We start from the raw sequence: 18601 nt of genomic DNA, 5'->3' as shown, positions 1-18601 counted from the left end.
CCCTTATAGTGCAAACACAGTATGATAGGAACGATGGTGAAAGGAAATCGATAACTTTGCATTCCTCGGACCGTCCAAGATAACAGAGAACCCCCTAGACCATATATGTCAAACTCAGGCCCGGGGGCCAAATTTGGCCCACACTGTAATTCTATTTGGCCCGCGAGACCATACCAAATGTGTATTAGAGCTGGCCAGCCAGTATGTAGCGCATGCGCCACTAATATTACAAATCTCAAAATGCTTTGCTCGTGTGTTGGCCCATCAGTCTAGACCGGCGAGCGCCCCTTACCTCTCTGTTGCAGTCGTTAGCAACTATGCTACCAGTCTCCTCGAGCAAATTTACAAAAATGGCCAAACGAAAGATGGGAAACGGTTCACTTCCAAGACAGGTGGGAGGAAGATTTGTCTGTGCACTAAAGTAAAAGACAGACCGGTTTGTCATGAGCAACGTGTCTGCAACAAAGAATAGAACATCATTGAATTCATGTCAATGATAAACTTTAACGCTACATTTCTGCAAAAAAAAGGGAAACATGCACATCGCAGTGATTTTTCATTAACTGTTGAGTTTGGCTGGCACCGTTGTCCCAATTTAAAATTTTGGCCCACTGTGAATTTGAGTTTGACACCCCTGCGATAACAAACATTTGTACCTGTAGTTTAAAGTAGGCCATATCATTATACATGCATCGAATTATACGAATATGATTTTTTTTTTTTATACAAATATAAGTCGACTTTCACAAAAACGATGCAAGCGTGACATGTTATTGTCCCGAAATGAACGTTCGATGGCGCTATCTTCATCAACGCCTTCCTTCATTTGCCTACATCTCCCACAATGCACCACGCGCTTCATTTCCGGTCCTGCGCCGTTTCTGGAGCGGATTGGAACCCGGAGTCAGGATTCGATAAATGAGGCGTCTTTTGCAGAAAAGGTAAGCTAGCTCACCGCCATTGTAAATTGAACTCCGGCAAATTGTCGCCACGGTTGAGTTCAACGGGTGTCGCCGGTTTGTTTTTTTTCCGCTAAAGAGTCTTTGCTTCGTCGCCTCCATTGCTGTTCGCTGGAAGACTCCGGTTTGGCGCTTTGCGTCTCCCGTCCATCCGCCATGCCGATTGTTCTTTGTTACATTTTTGTTCGAGACCAGCCGCTCAGATCGGAGTTAAAACCCGGCTCCGGTTTGGGAGCCGCCGAAATCCCGGATCTACTTGGACTGCACACGTTAAACGCGTCGGCACCAACTACGTCGCCCGGTCGGTGTTGACACAATACTGTTGTGTTTGCGCATTAAATCATTTCGCACATATCAGTATGGCCTTTCGGGTTTGAGCTCTTATTTGAATACGCAACTCTTTGACTCACTACTTGTTAAACGTTCCCTCTTAATTGTTGTTAGGTGTGCAGAATGGCAGCTCAGACTCCAGAAGAGTTCATCTGTGAGTATTTGCCCCTCGAAACTGTTTCAGTGTCGCAATAGGCGTGTGTGATGACAGGTGAGGTGTGTGTGTGTGTGTGTGTTTGCGCGTGCGTGCGTGCGTGCGTGCGTGTGTGTGTGTGTGTGTGTGTGTGTGTGTGTGTGTGTGTGTGTGACCCAGGGTGTGAGGACTGTGGGCAGTACCATGACTCCGAGTGCCCTGAATTTGGACCCCTGGTGACCGTCCAGGACTCTTTTGTCCTCAGTCGTGCCCGGTGAGCGTGCACCTTCATTTAATTAATCGGTCTGTAACTTTTATAGTAGCCAGCATTGCACAAAAGTGCCCAGTAAAATGGAACTGTGAAGAAGCGTGAAATGACATCTGACCTCACTGTGCAAAGCGTCCAATCATATTGTAGATATAAATTTTCAAGGGACGCCGATACCAGGTATCGGTATTGGGCCGATACTTTCAAGGTATCGGGTGCTCGTGAAGGCGGTTGAGACTTTTAAATGACAATGTGACATCCCACTTTAAGATTGTTTTTTTTTTTTTTTTTTTTTCCTGAGCAGAAAAAGAAAACTTTACCTGAATTGGTTTGTTTTGCCACAATCAACCAATGAATTAGAAAAGAAACGGATGAAAGAAAAAAAAAACCTGAATCAGAATTTCCCCGTGTTATGATGTAAGAATGGAATCCTTCTTCAATGAGTGACGAAAATCCTCCTCTTCTTTCCCCTCCTTAGTTTAAGTTCATGAGCAATAAACTGTTATCATATTTATTTTGTTTTTATTTCTTGATAATAGTGTTTTTTACCACTTATTTCTATGGTGCACTATATTTATTTTTAACCACCTAGTGATGTAAAAGGTTCAGTATAATATAATCTTGGGGGCTGGAACGGATTAATTGCATTTCCATTCATTTCAATGGGAAACAATTATCTTAGCTTGAGAAAGTTTCCGGTTACAAATGGGGGTCACTCAACGAATTAAGGTGGGAACTGGAGGTTCCACTGTACTGGTATCAGTCTGAAAAAAAATGCAGAATCGAGCATCCCTAATGATGACATCATTAATTTGGAATTTTATGGCTGCAACATGTTCCAAAGCAGCTGGGACAGGGTCATGTTTCCCACTGTGTTACATCACCTTTTCTTTGAACAACATTCAATAAACGTTTGGGAACTGAGGACGCTAATTGTTGACGCTTTTGTCGGTGGAATTCTGTCCCATTCTTGCTCGATGTACAGCTTCAGCTGTTCAACAGTCCGGGGTCTCTGTTGTCGTATTTTACGCTTCATAATGCGCCACACATTTTCAATGGGAGACGGGTCTGGACCGCAGGCAGGCCAGCCTAGTACCCGCACTCTTTTACTACGAAGCCACGCTGTTGTAACACGTGCAGAATGCGGTTTGGCATTGTCTTGCTGAAATAAGCAGGGGCGTCCATGAAAAATACGTCGCTTGAATAGCAGCATATGTTTCTCCAAAACCTGTTTGTACCTTCCAGCATTAATGGTGCCTTCACAGATGTGTAAGTTACCCATGGCATTGGCACTCACAGGGCCCCATACCATCACAAATGCTGGCTTTTGAACTTTGTGTCCATAACTGTCCGGATGGTTATTTTCCTCTTTGGCCCGGAGGTCACGACGACCACAATTTCCCAAAAACAATTTGAAAAGCGGGCTCGTCGGACCACAGAACACTTTTCCACTTCTCATTAGTCCATCTTAGATGAGCTCGGGCCCAGAGAAGACGGCGGCGTTTCTGGGTGTTGTTGATAAATGGCCTTTGCTTTGCGTAGTAGAGTTTCGAGTTGCACTTCCGGATGTGGCGCCGAACTGTATTTACTGACATTGGTTTTCTGAAGTGTTCCTGAGCCCATGCGGTGATATCCTTTACACATTGATGTCGGTTTTTGATGCAGTGCCGCCTGAGGGATCGAAGGTCACGGGCATTTCGATGTTGGTTTTCGGCCTTGCCGCGCACATGCAGTGATTTCTTCTGATTCTCTGAACCTTTCGATGATGATCTGGACCTGATGAAATCCCTAAATTCCTTGCAATTGTACGTTGAGGAACATTGTCCTTAAACCTTTTGACTATTTCCTCATGCACTTGTTCACAGAGGTGACCCTCGCCGCATCTTTGCTTGTGAATGACTGAGCAATTCAGGGAAGCTCCTTTTCTACCCAATCATGGCACCCACCTGTTCCCAATTCGCCTGTTCACCTGTGGGATGTGTGGGAGCTTTTTTGGAACGTGTTCCAGCCATAAAATTCCAAGTTAATGATTACTTGCTAAAAAAATAAGGTTTATCAGTTTGAACATTAAATATCTTGTCTTTGTAGTGTATTCAATTAAATATAGGTTGAACATGATTCACAAATCATTGTATTCTGTTGTTATGTATGTTTAACACAGCGTCCCAACTTCATTGGGGAATTGGGGTTATAGATGTCATCGCAATCTAATACATTAATAATAATTTTGAGGTTGTGCATGTGCAATTTCATAACAAATGTTCCCTGCTCCCGTCCTGTCTCAGCTCCTCCATTCCAAATAGCCTGGAGATCAGGGCTGTGGCAGGAGGCGGCGAGGGAGTTTTTGTCCAGCGACGGGTGGTCAAAAGGACTCGTTTTGGGCCATTCGAGGCTAAGCGGCTCCCCGTTTTGGCTAAAGAAGGAGTGTTTCCCTTAAAGGTATGTTGATGTAATTTCTGAGATATGTGCAACACTGGCCTAACTCCATCCCTACCCTCTGACTGACCAGATCTTCCAGAAGGATGGCATAGTGGTGTGTTTTGACTGCAGTAGTGAAGATGACTGTAACTGGATGATGCTGGTACGACCTGCCACAGACCACCAACACCAGAATCTGACAGCTTACCAGCAGGATGATGAGGTTTTCTTCAATACGTCCCAGGTTTGTGTGCACTCCCAATCCCAGTAGACCTATGGGTGTGGAAATTCGGTTCATCCTTCTGCCTCTGCCGTTGGTTGTGCAGGATGTGCTGCCAGGAGCAGAGCTGAGGGTCTGGTATGGAGCTTTCTATGCCAAAAAGATGGAGAAGCCCATGCTCAAGCTTCCGATTGAGCCGCTGCCACCTCTAGGTTCATAACATTGTAATGATGATGTGTTTGAATGGTATTCTCAAAAGAACCTTGTAGTTGGATCTGACTGTCTTCTGGCTCTATCACAGAGACTTCTGAGAAAACCAGCTCCTCTCCACCCCCTTTGGCGAATGACAAAAATGCAGGTAAGCCAATTAAAAGTATTCTGTGCGGCTATGTAAGACAAACAAGTTGCATTACCCTGCATTCTGAGCGATGCGATCACCTGTCATAAACACGTGGCTCTACATGAAAGTAAATACAGTGGGAGGCTATAAAAAGTTATGGATGCAGTTATATAATAATACTTTTTACTGTGTTCCAAAGTGTGACTGAAAGCCTTGCCTTTTAATGATATGAGTCAGTAGTTTCCTTGGAAGATTGAGAATAAGCATATATTTATTGTAACTCATATGTCTTTTTCAATTTTCTTTTATGTGTTTAATATGATTTAGTCACGGCTAGTGTAGTGCTATATTCGCCTGACCTCTGGAGCGTTGGTTCAGTTCCCACTCAGTATTGGTTTGAATGAGAGTGTGAATGGTTGCCTGTCTCAATAAGTGCCCTGTGATTGACTGGTAACCAGTCGAGGGTATCGACTGCCTTTCACCCCAGATTAGCCTGCATAGGCTTCAATTCCCCTCGACCCTGAACAGGATAAGCGCTCTCGAAAAAGTATGCATGGTTGCAATTTAATGCCAGCGCTTTTGAGTCAATATGGTAATTGATCCGAGTGCCGATATGTTTACATTCCTATGCATTTGTAGCTATTATGTCTAATAGGAGCTGGAACATGCTTCCATTTTAGCATTGGAAAAGGTGTATGACCGTTGCTTTTAGAGTAAACTGGAAAGTGCAACAGTTGACTGCACAGTTCTTCCATTTGGTCCAGGTCACATTGACACTTTACTCTGCTCACAAAGATGTGCTCACAAGTGGTCCAGACCACTGGCTCTCTGTCCATGTGTAATAACAACGGTGTTTTTAACTACTCTGTTCTCTGTTCATTTGTGTTTTCTGCTCACATGTTACATGATAGGTGCAGTAATTAAAGAGATGGCCTCTACAGAGCTTCCAGAAGACTCCCTACTACCACAGCAGGAGTGCACAGTCAAGCCCGGTGAGGTGCTTCCTTCCCCGACTGCTCGGCCTACTGTGAAGAGGGGACTCGCTCGTGGAAGGAGAGCGAAGGGCCGTAGGCCTCGACCTGTCACCACTGCAAGCAGGAGCCGAGGTGAGGAATAACGGGAGTGGTCTGTCTGTCTGCTGTGCTGCGGCTTCATCATTCATTCCCAATTGTCACTGTATACCATTCCAGAAATATGTATCGAATGTGTTCAATAACCTTTGCTCTGTTCTTGTTTTGGTTCTCTCCTATGTCTCTTGGACATCATCGACAATGAGGGCATTCCCTAAATGATCTCTCGAGATTTAAATCAAAGCTTCAATGTTAACAAATAAAAAGTTACAAATAAAATCAGGTGTCAGCTACAAGAAACTCGGTGGTTGAAAGTGGTTTTGAATAGATGAGTCTTGTTTTTTTTTTTTTCTTGAAGGTGTAGCGAAATGGTACGGAGTCCCCCTGGTGCCAAGGTATGAGGAAAAATAAAATTCATTGATGATCTGTTGCCTCAATTTAGTAATCTGTACCCTCAGTTTAGTAATCCGTACCCTCAATTTAGTACTGTGTTTAGGAAACACGCAGGCTAATTGTAGCCAGTCCTGCTAGTACTGCTATATAATGATCAACCCCCTCGAACTACAGCAATATTGCCTTTCAGTTGAAAAAATGGGATGTAGGATATATCACGACATGACGATTTATACACAGAATTCACACGAGTAAGAATATAACATACAAATAGAATTTACTTCACTTGACAGATATACGTAGGTATACGGAGCCCCAGACATTTGCTAAACTGAGGGTACGGATTACTAAACTGAGGGTACGGATTAGTAAACTGAGGGTACGGTTTACTAAACTGAGGGAACGGATTACTAAACTGAGGGAGCAGATTATCAATGAATTTTATTTTTCTCATACCTTGGCACCAGGGGGGCTCTGTAAAATGGGGAATCACCGGTGGCTTTTGGGAGGGAATTCCAGAGGGTGGGAGGAACTATCTTCATCAGATATGAATTTGAAGTGGATTCTCTAAGGGATTTTGAGCTTGTGGAGGACAGTGGTAATGTGATCACTGGTCCATGTCTGGGTAAGCAAGCGTGCAGTAGAGTTCACAGTTTTTTTAATTTAATTTTTTGATGAGGACACTGATTCAGTAGTCCAGATAGGAAGTGATGAACGCTTGGATGAGAATCTCCGCAGCTGAGAATGAGAGAGATTGATGGAGTTGGGGAAAGTTCTGGCTTGAGGTGAGTACAGTAGCGCTGTTGAGGTTGAAATTGGTTTGAAGCCAGGATTTTATTTTGTAGATGCAGTTTGTCAGGGTGGAGTAAGCAGCAATGGAGATTCTTTGGTGGAGATCAGAAGCTTAATGTCATCTGCAAAGCAGTGGAAGTTGAGACTAATGCGGCAGGATGAATCAAGGAGGGACGGGTAAAGGACGAAGAAGCGATGGCTGAGCACCGAATGTTGGGGTACACCTTGGGAAATGGGGGGGGGGGGGGGGGCTCGGGGATGTGCGGTTATTAACTGAGATGAATTGATGTCTGTAAGAAAGACATTATTTGAACCAATTTAGGGCTGTTGGAGGTGGTTGCAATCAAATAGATGTAACTTTAGTCAGAGAGCACGCGAGGTTAGTCCTCCAGAGTGTGGGTGGTAAAGTTGATGTGTTGATTAAAGTTAAAACTGTTGAGTATTTCAATGTCCGGGGATAGTGGTGTATGTTGAAATTTGGGAGAGAGAGATTTCTTTTTTTATTTTGGATTTTTGTGTGTGCGTGTGAATGGTATCATGCGGGTGTGGTTAAGTTTAGCCCTCTACATAAAATTGACGATGCTTGTCCAAAGTGTTCACACAATTGGATATCATGGCTGTCATGATATGAAACCCAAATTTTGAGCTTCTCATCAATCTGAACCGTATGCAGGAAAGCTTTCTCTAGAACCTTCCTTCATGTGTGCAGATGTGAAGCCACCTGTGGCGAGCACAGAGCCACTCACCACAGACGTAGCAGTTGCTACAGAGAGATGCCGTCATCTCGGGGCTTCGGACGTCGGAGGTTTGCACAAGAGACACAAAGGCCGAGAGCACAAAAGGGTGTACCGCTGCTCCCTGTGTAACAAGGTCTTTCAGAACAGCAGTAACCTGAACCGACATATCCGATCACACGGTACTGGGACAGATTTACTCTGACTTTGGTAACAGTGAGGAGTCACGCTGCCTCTTTTAGGGAACTAAATATGATTCAAGTGAATCTTCTCTTCGCATTTCATCTCTCCAGGTGATAAACTGTTTAAGTGTGATGATTGTGACAAGTTGTTTAGTCGAAAGGAGAGTCTGAAGCAGCACATCTCCTACAAGCACAGCAAGAATGTGGTGGGTCATGATACAGAATTATCTCAATGGACGATTAGCTTCTCTGTCTAACCCCCCCCCCCCCCTTTTTTTTTTTTTAACCTTTTTTTTTTTTGTGTGTGCATCTGTCAGCCGGACCTGGAATACAAATATAAATGCAACACTTGCGACAAATCTTTCCGTCTGGAAAATGCCTTAAAATTTCACAACTGCAGGACAGGTAAGGATGCTCTGTGCGTTTTGTTAGATTGGAAACTGGGAACCACATTCCCCTTGAGAGTCCTGCAAAGGGGCCTGTATTGCAGACCCTGCTCAGTGCCTTGATTGTATTGTTGAATAGATTGTCCAAAATAAAAAGGAAAACTGAAGATGGTTCACAGCTGACTTTTGCCCACATGGGGTCTCATGTACAAAAGGTGCGTACGCACAAAAACGTGGCGTACGTTCATTTTCACGGCAAAAATGTGCGGTGCCTCACGCCAACTGCACGGCTGGCGTACGCACGTTTCTGCAGCCGTTGGTGCTTTGGCGACAGAGGTGATGCTGGGAAACTGTTATATAATAAATCTGCACATCAGACACACATGAACAATTAGCCCTGATGAACAATTAACGCCGGGCAACATTTGATTTCAACAATCGGACTCGGAATTCACTTGTTGACCAGTGTATTAAATGAATCAGCAGCCGGTTGTTGGAGTGTAATTCCGTCGGAAGACGCCGGGGGTGCCGGAGGAGACGCAAAGGAACGGCGGCCGAAACCCCCGCGTTTTGTGACACCAGCGATGCCAGCACTGGAAAAAAAGAATCCTTTTGAATTGAATTTGAACATTTACATCGGCTGCATAGGATTTAAAATCTGTCCAATTATCTTTCAAATCATTAATTGAGTAATCAATTGCTGATGTGCTTCTATTTGAATTCAAAAAGATTGATTCCAAATCCCATGCATACAACATTTACTCATGAACCTTTATGTCATAGGGCTGAGTGTAGGTTACTGTATGAACTCATTTGTTGTGAGTTAAAAAAATACATATATACACCCTTGTGGGGTGATCAGAGTCAGCCACATGTGCTCCCACCACCCCTGAGAGTGTCGTGTCACCCGCGATCGCAGCGATTGTCTCCTCGAACGGGGTGAGGCCCTCCGCACCGATTCCTGCGCCTGTTTTGGCCACACTTTGGCGGTGGGCAGCTGCCCTGCGCTTCACGTCCCCCTTTACGTCTGACCCCTGCTTTTTTTAGTCCAGCATGCGTGCACTGTTCCGACCCCACAGCATGGGACAGCCGCACACGCGCTGTCCACATTCTGTCCACTTGTTGTTAACGCTGGAGCATAGCGTGCCAAAGAGGATTTTCTCGCACACCTCCACTTCATTGAGCAACTTCACGCTCAGAAAAAAAAAAATGTTGTCATGACCTTGCTCATTTTCCACGTTGATTGGGATGTACGAAGGAAATGTGCTTGGATTCATGCGTACGCACAGATTCATCCATCTGGATATTTTTGTGCGTACGACGTTTTCTGGATTTGAGCGTGCGCCATGTTCCAGTAGGAAATTCACGCAAGTCTTTGTACATGAGGCCCCTGGTGTGCTAATCCGCACTCAGTGCTTCATTCAATCACCTTAATATATCGGCGACAAATTAAGGGTGTACGTAGTTTGCCTTTCACCCTTTGTCAGGTGGGAGAGGCTAAATCCGCTGTGAAGACCTTGAGCTGGTTCACAAAAAAAAAAAAGTGGTTGGTTGATTGACGTATTAACATTAAGTGGAAACTAAGGGTTCTGATTTCTGAAGCCAAACAATGTGCTTTCATTCCGTTTGATACAGTACAGATTTCTTTTGCATTGTATATGATCTAAAATATCAACCCTGGACTGTCATTTACCTGTACCGGACACCGTAAGATGTCAGGACAGGGGTCACCAACATGGTCCCTGCGGGCACCAGGTACCCCCAAGGAACACACGAGAAGCCCGGTGGCCTGTTCATCAGTTCATCGAAGTACTTAGGTTCGAATGTTTGTGACTGGATGTTTGTCGATATGTGCCCTGCGATCGGCTGGCGACCAGTCCGGGTTGTACCCTGCCTCTTGGCCAAAGTCACCAAGGACCCGACCTTAATGCGGAGGACGAGCGGTATAGAAAATGGTCGGACAGACGGATTACAACAGTATATTTGTCCTCATTGGGGTCACAGGTAGCCTGGAGCCGATTCCATCTGACATTGAGCAAGAGGCAGGGTACACCCCGAAATGCTCAGCTGCCAGTCGCAGTGCGTGAATGTGAACCGAAATTAATTGGATTATCATCTTCTTTTCTCCAGACGACAAGACATTCCAGTGTGATATTTGCTCCCGCTTCTTCTCCACTAACAGCAACCTGTCCAAGCACAAGAAGAAGCATGGAGAAAAGCTCTACTCCTGTGAAATCTGCAATAAGATGTTTTACCGCAAGGATGTTATGCAGGAGCACCACAGGAGGCACGGTGTCGGTGAGAATCTATAACTGAAATATTTGTATTTGCAATGCAGACATTAAGCATTATTCTCATCGTTGAGGGATATAGTTCTTGGAGGGAATACATTCAACGTGGTGGGTTATACGTGGTGGGTTATTTAATGTCCTTAGTGTCCTGAGAGAAACGTGAGCTGCGTGACTTTGCACACCTGCTGTTTTGATACCCGTCTGCTCAAACAGCCTGCGTCACAGCTAAACATTTGGAATGAAGAAGCACAACATGGCTGGAAAGGCCTTTTCACACCGCACTTGGCAAGGCACGAGCCGCCGTTGACTTTCCCCGCTCATTGTGTATGTGCTGAGGGGGGCGTGACCATGGAACGCTGTGACGCGGCGCGCACTCGAATCGAAAACTGATCTGTTCTGGAGCGGCGTCGCGGTGGTATCAAGATATGTTTTTGGAACGTAGGAGGAAGCCGACGTACCCGGAGAAAACCCACACAAGCACAGCGAGAACACGTAAACCCCACACGGGGGGGCCAGAGCCAGGATTCAACCCCCCCAAACTTGACAATCTGAGGCAGATGCGCTAACGGCTCGGCCACCGTACTGCCAGGATGTAAACTGTTGCGATGAGTAGTACAATTTCCCAATACAGCTGGAAAAGCATAAAAAATGTACCCTGAAAGTCCTCGAAGGTGTATGAAGCCTGAATATCATGACTTGGGTTGACGTCCCGGGTCCTTTTAAAAGAGACCTGAAATTCTTTGGTCACAATACACGAGGAATTACAGCACGCTTGATTTCCACTTGTCACACTATCGTGCAAATCACGCGGTTTCGGGGCGCAGTTCTGTCTCGTGCAAATGCCCAATACGGCCTGTGACACGGGGAGAGCGGCTGCTTAGTGTTGCATACTTAGCAAATGTTTCCCAACCCTCTAGTATCTAATAAAATAGAGCAAATAAAACCGATGTGCAATAATATAGCGACTTTTTGTGGTGTTGTTGGTGACTCTTCTTAGACTCCGCCCGAAGAAGGAGTTGTTCACTGCTTGACGGCCAGACTGCAAATGAATAGCCCTTGCGCGAAGCCATCACTGGCTAATTATATGCTTTACGGCTCGTGAACAGGAAAGGGCAGAACGACAGATTTACTTGGTTGTCTAATTTCACAATTGATGGGTGGGCAGACACTCCAGAGACCCAACTACTTTGTATACACGCTATGAAAAAGTAAATTTCCATAGTCTGTACCCTCAAGTAGATTGAACAAGAATACGTTTTACCCAGGGCCAAAGCACATGAAGAGAGAGGAGTTGGAGACCAATGGGGAAGAAGCCACCAAGTACAGGAAGGAACCATCACCATGTCCCATTTGTGGCAAGGTGACTTCTCTGCCTGCAAGTCCAACACACGCACAGGATCCCAGGAATTGACCATAATTCTCACGTGTATGAACAGGTGTTCTCCTGCCGAAGTAACATGAACAAACATCTGCTAACTCACGGCGATAAGAAATACACCTGCGAGATTTGCGGGCGCAAGTTCTTCCGAGTGGACGTGCTTCGTGATCACATTCATGTTCACTTCAAGGTCAGAACTTTATCCCTAGTACATTTCCAGTCACATCTTTTGTTAATGAGAATAAAATAAGTAACACTGGTTTCTTATTACGATTATGACATGCGGGTTACTCTTCTTGAGCTACTCACTAGTCTGATTATTACAATAGAATGTTTGTTAATGGACGACCCAACACATTTATTAATGGGCCTGCTCTCTTCCAAACATTTCTTTTGGGTTTCCCCCTTGTAAACGTTGGGACTCTCGGTAGAGCACAACAAGGCAACAAGGCTCCAGCAAGGCCTCCTCCAACAAAATTGACAGCGTTCTCCACATTGTGTGTCTGTTGCATCTTGCACTAAGCCACAATAACATTTGATCAAAACCGAACAAATGTATTATAACTATAACGAAAAGAGTGTAAAACGTGCATACGTTTCATGCAACCGAGGTAACTGCTTAGCTATAGTCTCTTAGTATTTTAGCTCTTAACTAGAACAGGCTCCAGCAATAGTTCATTATTGTTAAAACAGTCAATTAATAAGATGACTGCCATCACAGTACTTACATTACTATTACTGGATGTACTGCAGAGGCAAGTGTTGTGTTTGCAATAAACCCAATTTGTTGCAGGATATAGCTTAATGGATGAGCAGAAGAGGGAGGACTTCATAAGGAAGATCGGCATTTCATCAGGCGACAGTGACGAAAAGGACGACGAAGAAGATGATGACCCCGAGCACCACAAGTACAACTGCAAGAAATGTCAGGTTAGCTCGGGCCCCCGGTCGGCCAAACGTTCTGAAGATATCAATTGGAGCCCGCGCAAATTCCGACAGCGCCGTGTCTCCAGATGTCGTTCGCCAAGGGCCGAGACTATCTGAAGCACATCACAGAGCAGCACAAAGAGCGAGGCTACGGCTGCGCGATCTGCAACCGTCGCTTTGCACTCAAGGCCACGTACAACGCCCACCTGGTCATCCACAGAGAGCAGCTGCCTGACCCTGCTGTACAGAAGTAAGGAGTACATTGACGTTGCTTCACGGACAGCGGGGTGCAACATGCTTACAGTCAAAGGTTCTGGGTTCAATTCTTGCCTCTGACCTTTCTACGTGGAGTTTGCATGTCTTTGTTTGGGTTTCCTCGTGAAGGATTCGGTATATTTACAGTGTGAATTCGAATGGGTCTTTTTGTATGTGTGCCCTGTGATTGACTGGCAAACAGTCCGCAGTCAGCCGGGATGGGCTCCAGCTCACCCGTGAGCCTGAACGGGATAAGCGGTGAAAACCCGGTTGGATGGCCTGCCGGAAAGTTGCACCGGTTACCGGACAAGCCCGATCCCTGGCGTGGAGCGTGTCTGCCCACAACATGTAGCATTTTTATGTGCCTATCTCTACCTCTTCTAAAGGTATATCCATCCCTGTGAAATATGTGGCAGAATCTTCAATAGTATTGGTAACCTGGAGAGGCACAAGATCATCCACACTGGTGAGATCATGCAATCGGATCTTTGGTATAAAATTTTATTTTTAATGTCTACAATTGTCCTCCCCCCCCCCCACCCAAGTGTTAAGTACATGGCGTGGATAGGAAACATCTTGTGTCATCTAAATATGAGTTAAGAGGGTTGTACATCCTTCAGGGGTGAAGAGCCACGGCTGTGACAAGTGTGGCAAATCCTTTGCGAGGAAGGACATGCTGAAGGAGCACCTGAGGGTCCACGACGACATCCGAGACTTCCTGTGTGCAGAGTGTGGGAAAGGTCAGCTCCTTTAGTGTGCATGTCTCGTTGTTCTTTGGATTGTTTCAACACGATGGAACCTACTGTGCGCCCCGTGCAGGTATGAAGACCAAGCATGCTCTCAGGCACCACATGAAGTTACACAAGGGCATCAAAGAGTATGAATGTAAGGAGTGTAACCGCAAGTTTGCCCAGAAAGTCAACATGCTCAAACACTATAAAAGACATACAGGTAAGTTATCATTTGAAAGTGTTCCATTCAAATGAGAAATTGATTGCGTCATATTTTGTGTGTGCCTGTGCACGTAGGTATAAAAGACTTCATGTGTGAGCTCTGCGGCAAGACATTCAGTGAAAGAACAACTCTCGAGACGCACAAGCTCATTCATACAGGCAAGTCTGTTTTCTGGTGAAGCCATCGGTTTGTGGATTTGGATGGGTGCTTCAGCGAATTGTCATGCTGAAAGATGAAGTTGCTTTTCATCTTCAGCTTTCTTGTGCAAAGCCTTGGGGTTTTTGTGCCAGCACTGACTGGTAATTTAGAACTGTTCATAATTCTCGCCACCTAATTAAGTCCTCAGTTCCAGTTGAAGAAAAAGAGCCCTGAAGCATGATGCCGGCACGACCATGTTTAGGTATACGTAAGGTGTTTTTGGTGATGAGCAGTCTTGTGTTTGCAGCAAACATATCATTTGGGATTATGGGCAAAAAGTTGCACATTTTCAAGTGCGTTTTTTTGCAAAATCTAGCCCAGCTTGGTTGTCGTGCTTTTTAACACAAGGCTTCCGTTGGGCCCCCCGACTCCATAGCCCAGACATATGAAGAAGTCCGGCCATTGTTTTCACGTGAACTAAACAGGGAGTGCTTGCCAGAAATTCCTGGAGCCCCCTTCAATGTTGCTGTCGGCCTCTTGGCAGTCTCTCTGGCCTGTTTTCTTCTCGTCTTTCCATACATTTTGAAGGTGACGTCCATTTCTTGATAATTGTATTGTTATGCTATATGCCATATTTTCTACTCTTGATGAAGACTGTCTTCACTGTGGTCCATTATATACAGTGTGTATGTATATATGTATATATATATATATATTTTTTTTTTTATTAAATTTTTTTAAAACCTGTCCTGTTCAGCTGCATGGCCTTGCAGAATGGTGGAGCTGTATGCCTTTGTGCTCGAACAGTTTTGCTGTGCAACAGGGAGTTTGAAATACTCCCTCTCCTTAATTTAAATATATATAGAGTTGCTGAGGCGGCACATCGAGGAAGGGTGAGAAAAGTGAAAACCCACCACCCACCCTATTATTATTATTATTATTATTATTATTCTGATCAGAACAATTATCCTGTGTTCCGTAAATATGGACGGAAATCCCAAAAGGTGAGTTCAATAACTTAATACGGTTCGTGTAAACCGCAAGTCACTCTCACCTACGGTCGCAAGTAGGGGCTGCTGCTATCGAATATTTTCGTATTCAAGTATGCTGAATATTTTCGTATTCAAGTATGCTGATTAAAGAAATTTGATCAAATAATTGAGTCCTGGGATAAACTATATTTTGCTTTGTTAAAGAACAATTATGAATACACTAGAAAGTAGGCCATTTCACTTAATCGTGAATAAATTCACGTTGCGTAGCAGCAAACTATTTTCTTGTCTAGAAACATTTTCAGTGAGGCAATTTCCAACACTAACAAAAGTAAAACATGCGTATCAATACATTTCAGTTTAAACTTTGCATTTCTTGTAAGTATAATAAACAAGTCAATTCAAATAGGCATGAGGAACTTATAATGGTAATTAACAGAACCGAAGCCCTCCAAGGGCTAACCATTTGTCAGTAAGGTACAATAACCTCAATCTCACTGATTTGCGCTATATTAACTTGACCTTGTTTCGGGTTTCCCGCTGCATTCTGCGTCTTCAGCGGAGATGTTGTGAGATTGACGTGCTGTTGTATTCTTGCGAGATCCGTGTTTCGCTTCACCGCTACTCGTTTCACCACCCGTCATGAGCTGTATGTATGGCGCGAAAGAACAAGATTGTGGATATCTAAGCAGCCCAAAGTATATTCCCTGCTGGGAATGTAGCTGAGACACAAGGTTAAGAAGCTTGTCATCCAATGATGTGTCTCGGGCATCCGGTTAGGATGGCTCCTGGATGAGGTGTCCCAGGCATGTCCGACTGGGAAGAGGCCCCCGTCAAAACCCATATTATTATTATTATTATTATTATTGTGTGGTTTACTGTCTACTTTGCTTCCGTAAATTTGTAATTTCCCCATTATGGGATTATTCTTTTCCGTTTTAAGGACCAATGTAAGACGATACAGACTGTTTAAAAAAAAATAAAATAATAAATAACCCTGAATTTACCAGCCACTCCCATGTTCCCTCTCTCGGTGCAGTGGGAAAGACCTGGACTTGCGCGACCTGCGATAAGAAGTATCTGACAGAGTACATGCTGCAAAAGCACGTGCACCTGACCCACGAGAAGGTGGAGGCTCAGTCGTGTCACCTCTGCGGCACCAAGGTTTCCACGCGGGCCTCAATGAACCGACACCTGCGACGCAAACACCCGGAGGTGAGTGGCGACGCGTTAGTTAGGACTCTGTTACGCAATTACACATTAACCTGACTGTTTGTTTTGCCTTTTGTGTCTCCAGATTGTGCCTGTGAGAATCGATGACTTTGATGAGCTTCAGGAATCCCAGACAATCAATGACTCGTCTATCAGCGTCGCGCAGGTGAACCCGAATTCTGGAACAGCTTTGACTCATGATTTATGCACCACATACACAAACACAGATAGCCTTCTTTACATTATGTCGCTGAACCTTGTCCGGGTGTTTGCGTTCTCCATGACAGGCAACCCTGACACTTGAAAAAGACAGCGCATCTCAGGAGAGACCCAGCCGACCAACTCGCCAGGCCAAGAAGAAGTTGAGAGTCACACCCGAGCCAGAACTTTCTGAATCAGATGATTACGTTGATTTCCCAGAACCCAGACACGAATCTCTGCCAGAATTCAACACTGTAGTTGTCGGCGAGGAGACAGAAACAAGCTCTGCAGTCCAGAGTATCCAGCAGGTACGGTTGCATATTCGTCTGAATCTTCAAAGTTTTTTTTTTTTTTTTTTTTTTTACCAGGTTCTTTCTTTGTGCGAGTCAATTCAAAACACCACTGATTCGTTCGTAGCTCTATTAATAACATTCAGTTATGACAGATCAACAGAAGAATGATCCCAGGAAGGGGAAATTGTCAATGTTTATGATCGCAGTTGGAATTTGCAGTGGTGGAGAACTGTACTGCATCACGCTTGGGGTTGTTCCTAATATTTTTTACTCACACATCTGCCTCACGGTTCTGAGGAGCGGGTTTCAAATCCCGGCCCCGCCTGTGTGGAGTTTGCATGTTCTCCCCGTGGCTGCGTGGGTTTTCTCCGGGTACTCCTGTTACCGCCCACGTCCCAAAAACGTGCGCGGTAGATTGATCGAAGACTCTAAATTGCCCGTAGGTGTGAATGTGGGCGCGAAGTGTTTTTCGTTTCGATGTGCCCTGTGATTGGCTGGCGACCAGTTCAGGGTGTACCCCGCCTCCTGCCCGCAGTTAGCTGGGATGGGCTCCAGCATGCCCGCGATCCTAGTGAGGAGAAGCGGTACGGGAAATGGATGGATGGATGTGGGAAAACTCAGTTACTTTAGAATTGCCAGTACATGTATTTGCCAAGTAAAATCTGCACTCACTCTTCCTGCCGAATTCGATACGTTTGGCTTGTTTCTGCAGAAGAAATCCTGCACCGCTAACTCCTGCCATTTCAGGTGGTGGTTCTCACTGACCCCAACGCCCCATCCACCTCCTCCACCAACAACGCGGTGGGGCTGAGCAACATCACTGTCACGCCCATCACCGGCCCAACCCCCGCCCAGTTCACCAGCCTGCAGCCCGTAGCCGTCGGGCACCTGACTAGCCAGCGACCGGGCCCTCTCACTGGACAACTCAATCCTCACCGTGACCTTCGACGCAGTCAGCGGCTCGGCCACGCTCCACAACAGGCCCGCCGACCTCGTCCCGGAAACCGTCGGTCCCGCGGGAGGACCGTCGGCCCAGTCGGTCGCGCACTTCATCAACCTCGCTACTCTTGTCAACCCCATGAGCCACCAGCTCGAAGCCCAAACTCTGGCCTGGAGGCCAGTGCAGACGGCCGAGGGCGGCCAGGTCACGCCTGTGGGTGAAGGCGCCCAGGGGGAGGTTCACGAGGTTCAGAGTCAAGGGCCTGAGGGAGGGCGGCCGAGCCAGAGTCAGCCACCCACGCCACAGCAGCAAAGCGGCAGCGCGCAACAAATGTTCAGCTACTAATGAAGTGCTGGTCACCTCATGCTCGAGCATGTACGGACACTAATCAGTGCGGATTTGATTAAATCTGTATAGATTTCATCATTGTCAACCAGATGCCTCTCAGTGCCATGCAAGTGATTTCCCCCCCCCCCCCCCTTTTCTTTTCTTCTAAAAAAAAATCTAACTGTTACAATAGTAAATTAAATTGTTTTTAAAAATCTAGAACACGTTTTTTTAAATTATTCTTTTAAATGTGCATTTTTATCAATATGGAATTGCTTGAACAGTTTTTTTTTTTTTTTTTTTTTATCGTGATAAGTGTATGTGGCTCAGTTGTGAAATTTTGTTCATGAATGCTTTGTCTGGGGAAAAAACTGATAATTTGTCTTCATGTCTGAAAGAAAAAAAGAGGATGTAAAGTCATTGAAATGTTTTTTTGTTAAGAAAGTCTTTCATCCTTACGTACTTATA

General features: G+C 45.3%; 1 protein-coding gene across 1 annotated transcript; it reads left to right on the top strand.

Moving 5' to 3' along the window:
• The first annotated feature begins 877 nt into the window (after positions 1-877).
• Positions 878-18382, top strand: prdm15 (PR domain containing 15). Its single transcript, XM_061703198.1, is given in 26 exon segments — positions 878-941; positions 1404-1443; positions 1603-1696; positions 3976-4129; positions 4200-4352; positions 4435-4540; positions 4630-4686; positions 5580-5774; positions 7633-7839; positions 7951-8045; positions 8157-8244; positions 10356-10523; positions 11782-11876; positions 11953-12102; positions 12196-12205; positions 12688-12824; positions 12908-13071; positions 13463-13542; positions 13697-13816; positions 13896-14027; positions 14105-14188; positions 16200-16375; positions 16458-16538; positions 16660-16881; positions 17614-17763; positions 17765-18382. Coding segments are annotated over 25 exon segments (3336 nt in total). The 5' UTR covers positions 878-941; positions 1404-1412; the 3' UTR covers positions 18152-18382.
• The last annotated feature ends 219 nt before the right edge of the window (positions 18383-18601 follow it).

The sequence above is a fragment of the Phycodurus eques genome, chromosome 17 (assembly GCF_024500275.1).
Source record: "Phycodurus eques isolate BA_2022a chromosome 17, UOR_Pequ_1.1, whole genome shotgun sequence".
In the NCBI taxonomy this organism is placed as follows: Eukaryota; Metazoa; Chordata; class Actinopteri; order Syngnathiformes; family Syngnathidae; genus Phycodurus; species Phycodurus eques.
The sequence above is the reverse complement of the archived record's forward strand: the minus strand, read 5'-3'. Positions and strand labels throughout refer to the sequence as shown.